The sequence below is a fragment of the Perca fluviatilis genome, chromosome 16 (assembly GCF_010015445.1).
Source record: "Perca fluviatilis chromosome 16, GENO_Pfluv_1.0, whole genome shotgun sequence".
NCBI lineage: Eukaryota > Metazoa > Chordata > Actinopteri > Perciformes > Percidae > Perca > Perca fluviatilis.
The window spans coordinates 18,121,276-18,125,963 of NC_053127.1; the positions used below are offsets into that span (position 1 = coordinate 18,121,276).

Consider the following 4,688-nt stretch of genomic DNA (forward strand, 5'->3'; position numbering starts at 1 on the left):
TCGAATGTCCTCTAGTAGCCCACTGGTTGCAGCTATTGCCATATTTGCTGCTGTCATGTGGAGGTATCCATGGTTGGATCCGAAAGAGTCTTTGTTGATCCCACCTTTAGGTTCCTTTTTGCTTGTTTGGTCAAGTGCTCCTCCATGACTGCATTTCCCTTTTAAACAAATAGCATTAGAGGGAGATGATGAACAAACAATTGTTTTCTCTATCTATCTATCTATCTATCTATCTATCTATCTATCTATCTATCTATCTATCTATCTATCTATCTATCTATCTATCTATCTATCTACCTATCTATCTATCTATCTATCTATCTATCTATCTATCTATCTATCTATATCTATCTATCAAGCGTGAATATATTGAATGAAAGTCCAAGTATATTGAATGATTGTCAGAATATATTGAATGAAAGTCTGAATTTATTGAATGAAAGTTGAAATGGAATCTGACATACATATACACACACATATATATATATATATATACAGTATATACTGTATATTTCAATAGTATGAATGAAAGTTGAAATGGAATCTGACATACATATACACACATATATATATACAGTATATACTGTATATTTCAATAGTATGGTGACCATGAAGTGCAAACCACTACAGCAAATCACCACAACATGACAGCATTGGTGAGACTATAACGGAAAGGTAAGAAATGGACACTGATCAATAGACGTTTTTCAACTTTAGATATCGTGCAGCATTTCACTTGAATATTCCCATGACTGCTCACAAAAGCAACAACCAGGAAAAGCAAAGCCAAGGACTATTTATGTCTTTAAGATATCCCTCATGTCCTCTTTCTTTCCAACATGGAGGGGAATCAAAGCGTTAACAGAAAACATTTGAAAAATTCAGGATGCAAAGAGAAATATCCACAACAGTGGGAATGAACAGACACCACATCTGTGTTTTGGGTTAAGGAATGTGTACTGTATCTGAGACATTGTTGGAAAGGACATATTATGAACTGCTGTCATGATACGTAGACATTTTACTTTTTATAACATCTTTGCAATAATGCTAACATAACAGAGTTTGTTGATGAGTAAATTTATGTACAATTAAAAGGAAATCTTACAGTTTCATAGAAGTGGAAACCTCAGCAAAATGTAAAGAATACTGACTACTAGATCTAAAATGCTGTGGCGTTAGTGGTTGAATAAAAGCAATCACTTACCTTTTGGTTTGGTTGAGAAAGGCACAACATTAAAGTATCCAGAGGTCAGTACCCTCTCCTGTATGATGTCCTCCAAGATGTTGTTACTGCAGTCGTCGTCATTACAGTTGCGACACGTTGCCCTACTTTCATCTGCAAAAACGTTTATCAAAATACATTTTAGTTACGTTTTCTACTGTGAAACTATTTATCTACTGTACAACACACCCAAACAGAACTCCTTATTGTTATTGTCTGTTTATTAACACAGCCAAACACAGACAGACATCACATTATACTATCTCTTATACCTGCTATGTTACCAATGCTGGTGTCTGATCTGATCAGATTGGAGTTTGGGAGTTTGTTCCCCAGTTCCACCCAGTTACTATGACTGTAGAAGTCCTTTAAGTTGACAAAACAAGAGGGTTAATAATCCATCAATGTTCTTTAATTTGTTTAGAAACAGTTTAAAAAGCATTAGTAATGCTTTAAAAAAATAAAATAAAAAATACCTGTAAAGGATGTAAAATCTCCCCCACTTTCTGCCTCGCCGCCTCAAAGTTTGCTTGCTTGTTGCTTGCTTTGACTGCCAGTAATCCGTCAGTGATGATTTTTCTTCCTTGAACAAACATTTCTTCATCAAAATGGAAGCTAGCATTAAGGGCATAACGGATGTCCACCCGTATATTCATTAGTGTGATGAATGTAATTGCTTGTCGGAAACTCTTGGTCGACTTTGGTGTGCCACAGGCTTCAGCAACAGCCTCTGCAGTGTAAGGCTTTGCCTAAACACACAGACACAGTCATATAACGCTAATATTAATAAAAGACACAACATAACATAACTAATCTCTGTTAAAAAAGAAAAGGAATAGAAGTTAATTCTTACAGGAAAAGTGAAGTCTGTCCCCTCAGCTTGGGCCAGAGCGCGGCACACCTGCACGGTGACATCTAAAATCCCACTCTCTGTGATTTCCAGGTGATTCAGAGAGTCTCCTGGCGTTATCGTAAACCCCAGAGCTCCAGTGTGCAGAAACAAGAGACACAACGCAGTCAACCCTGAAGACATCACTCCTAAACCTGTCGAATTGTCTGAGAATGACAGAAACACATTTATTGTAATTTACTCCATCTTCTCTTCAGTGGTTCATCCCATGGTAGACTGTATCAGTTATTGGTCCTTTAATTTATTCTTTAGGCTATTTAGTCTAAACCAAAGGCGCTTTCGACAATTCCTAAAGTTAACTTAACTCTAATTCATAAAAGGTGTGTACACAAATGCTGCGAGCGAGTGTAAATGTGTTCCTGTTTTTCTGGTTGGTTCAAAGAAATGCCAATAAACCAGAGCACGTTTTTCTCCCATCCCGGAATGCTGTGAGGACTAGGCAGACCCTCCTTCGGAGTATCTGACAATGCAGACTAATATATTTCGTACTATCACTAGAGAGTGCATTGTAAATATTAGCAGGACCTTATGTAAAATGCAGTCCATGTAACATATCATAGACTATCTTTCCCAATTTTGAATTGAGGAATAGCGTAGTCCTACTGCTTTTGTCATAATGACTAGTATCAGTTGTTTGAATAATGTTATAAGGTACAATGATGTAGCCTATGCTGATAATGATTCAGCTATTGATATTGAAACTTAAAGTTATTGAACTAGAGTGTAATGCAAGGCCTTAAACTGTTACAATTGAGTAGAATATATGTAATGATTATGTTTCGCTTTTATGCTATAAAAATGTTGTTCCAGAAATAGACAAAACAAGCTCTTATGAGCGTCCTCGCCCTCGGCTGCTGCTATTGCACCTGACTGCAGTACGCAGATCGGGGTTGGGCTAAATGTGGGCGGAGCTAAACGTTTGACTATATATATGTATTACATTACATTTAGCTGACGCTTTTATCCAAAGCGACTTACAATTACTATATATAGATATCAGAGGTCGAACGCCTCTGGAGCAACTAGGGGTTATGTGTCTTGCTCAGGGTTTGTTGGTTAGTTGATGTATTGCATTGGGATTCAAACTTGGGTCTTCCGCACCACAGGCATGTGTCATATCCACTGCGCCACCAACCCCCAATAAAAATGTTTAAAAGAATAACCGGTTGGTATTAGGACAATATGAACGGGTAAAGCAAACGTGACTCGCAGGAAACGAGCCCCGGTCTCTGGGGTGAAAGCATGGATGTATTAAGAGGTGAAAGTCCTGTGTTTTTCCCTCAGGCACACATTCTTCCTCTTCGGTTGCTATTGGGCAAGCTGGGATCGTCACGATCCCAGCAGGGGGCTCCAGGAGATGGCAGTAATGCAGCACTTATGGTAGTGCCGGCGCCAAGTTATGGATGCCAACTGAAAACTGTGAAGAAGTCTTGTCAAATGTTTCACAGAGAAGGTTGGCACAATCTACTTGACATTCCTCCGGGTGAGTTGATATTATTAGGACTTTGTCGTCAGATAAATTACATTTATGTTTTCAACATCATTGTTGCAGTGCATTTACAATTTGCTTTGTGTTGTTATGGTGGCAGTGATAGTTTGCTACTTTTTAGATACTGAATTGTGTTTGCAGATACAAATCACTCTGCATTCATTTGTAAATTGTGTTTGCAGATACAAATCACTCTGCATTCATTTGTAAATTGTGTTTGCAGATACAAATCACTCTGCATTCATTTGTAAATTGTGTTTGCAGATACAAATCACTCTGCATTCATTTGTAAATTGTGCTTGCAGATACAAATCACTCTGCATTCATTTGTGACTTCTGTTTCATAAGTCACAAATTAGAGACACAGATATAACACCGATTTACAAATACAAATCACTCTGCATTCATTTGTGAATTGTGTTTTACAAGTTACAAAGACGTATGAGACTGTTTCAGCACCATATTAAACCTAGCTCTAGCACCTATCTTTTCCATATGCTCACAATAACACATTTTGATACCATTTCTCTCACCTTAAATCTCAAATCAAAGCATGAGCACTTTAAAAACAGTAATTTATTTCTGCCTAAATTAAAATCAATTTGAACTCTGTAATAGTTTCTTGTGTATGACAGATGACTAAAAGTCTTTAAAAAAGCTTGAAAAAACAGATTTTCTTCTTGTGTAACAATGCATGGTAGATTTAGACCAGAAACATTAATTACGGCAGGAGACCAGAAAACATTAATTACTGCAGGAGAGTGTATTGTCTGCATTATGTAACACAAATCTGATGCCTGCTAATAACTATATTTAAAGAGTACAGTACCTTTGGTCCTGATGCTGTCCTGTACACACAAAATTGTGCCACCGCCTGCTTTATAGTGCTCCACTAACAGGGCGTATTCATGCAGGACTTGTTGTACCTGTTGCTTAAGTATGTGTTTGTTGATTAGAAATAAGGAGAGACACTACAGGCAAAAACATTATTTTGGGCTATTTTGCTTCCATAAAATAACAAAATAACATCCAAAATGCACATTTAGGTGTTTATTTTTCTACCC

The 4,688-nt window shown here is 37.2% G+C and overlaps 1 protein-coding gene across 1 annotated transcript in view; it reads right to left on the reverse strand.

Annotated features, from left to right (window-relative positions):
* The window catches only part of LOC120543730 (von Willebrand factor A domain-containing protein 7-like), a 20,001-nt gene extending 15,534 nt beyond the window's left edge, over positions 1 to 4,467 (reverse strand). Inside the window, exons 1-6 of the mRNA XM_039776933.1 lie at positions 4,454 to 4,467; positions 2,079 to 2,281; positions 1,702 to 1,974; positions 1,498 to 1,591; positions 1,208 to 1,339; positions 1 to 158 (exon numbers count right to left, since the gene is read on the reverse strand). The exon at positions 1 to 158 is cut by the window's left edge and continues 29 nt beyond it. Of these exons, the coding sequence (XP_039632867.1) occupies positions 1 to 158; positions 1,208 to 1,339; positions 1,498 to 1,591; positions 1,702 to 1,974; positions 2,079 to 2,258 (837 nt within the window). The 5' untranslated portion in view covers positions 2,259 to 2,281; positions 4,454 to 4,467. The remainder of the gene's footprint in view (positions 159 to 1,207; positions 1,340 to 1,497; positions 1,592 to 1,701; positions 1,975 to 2,078; positions 2,282 to 4,453) is intronic.
* Positions 4,468 to 4,688: the final 221 nt, after the last annotated feature.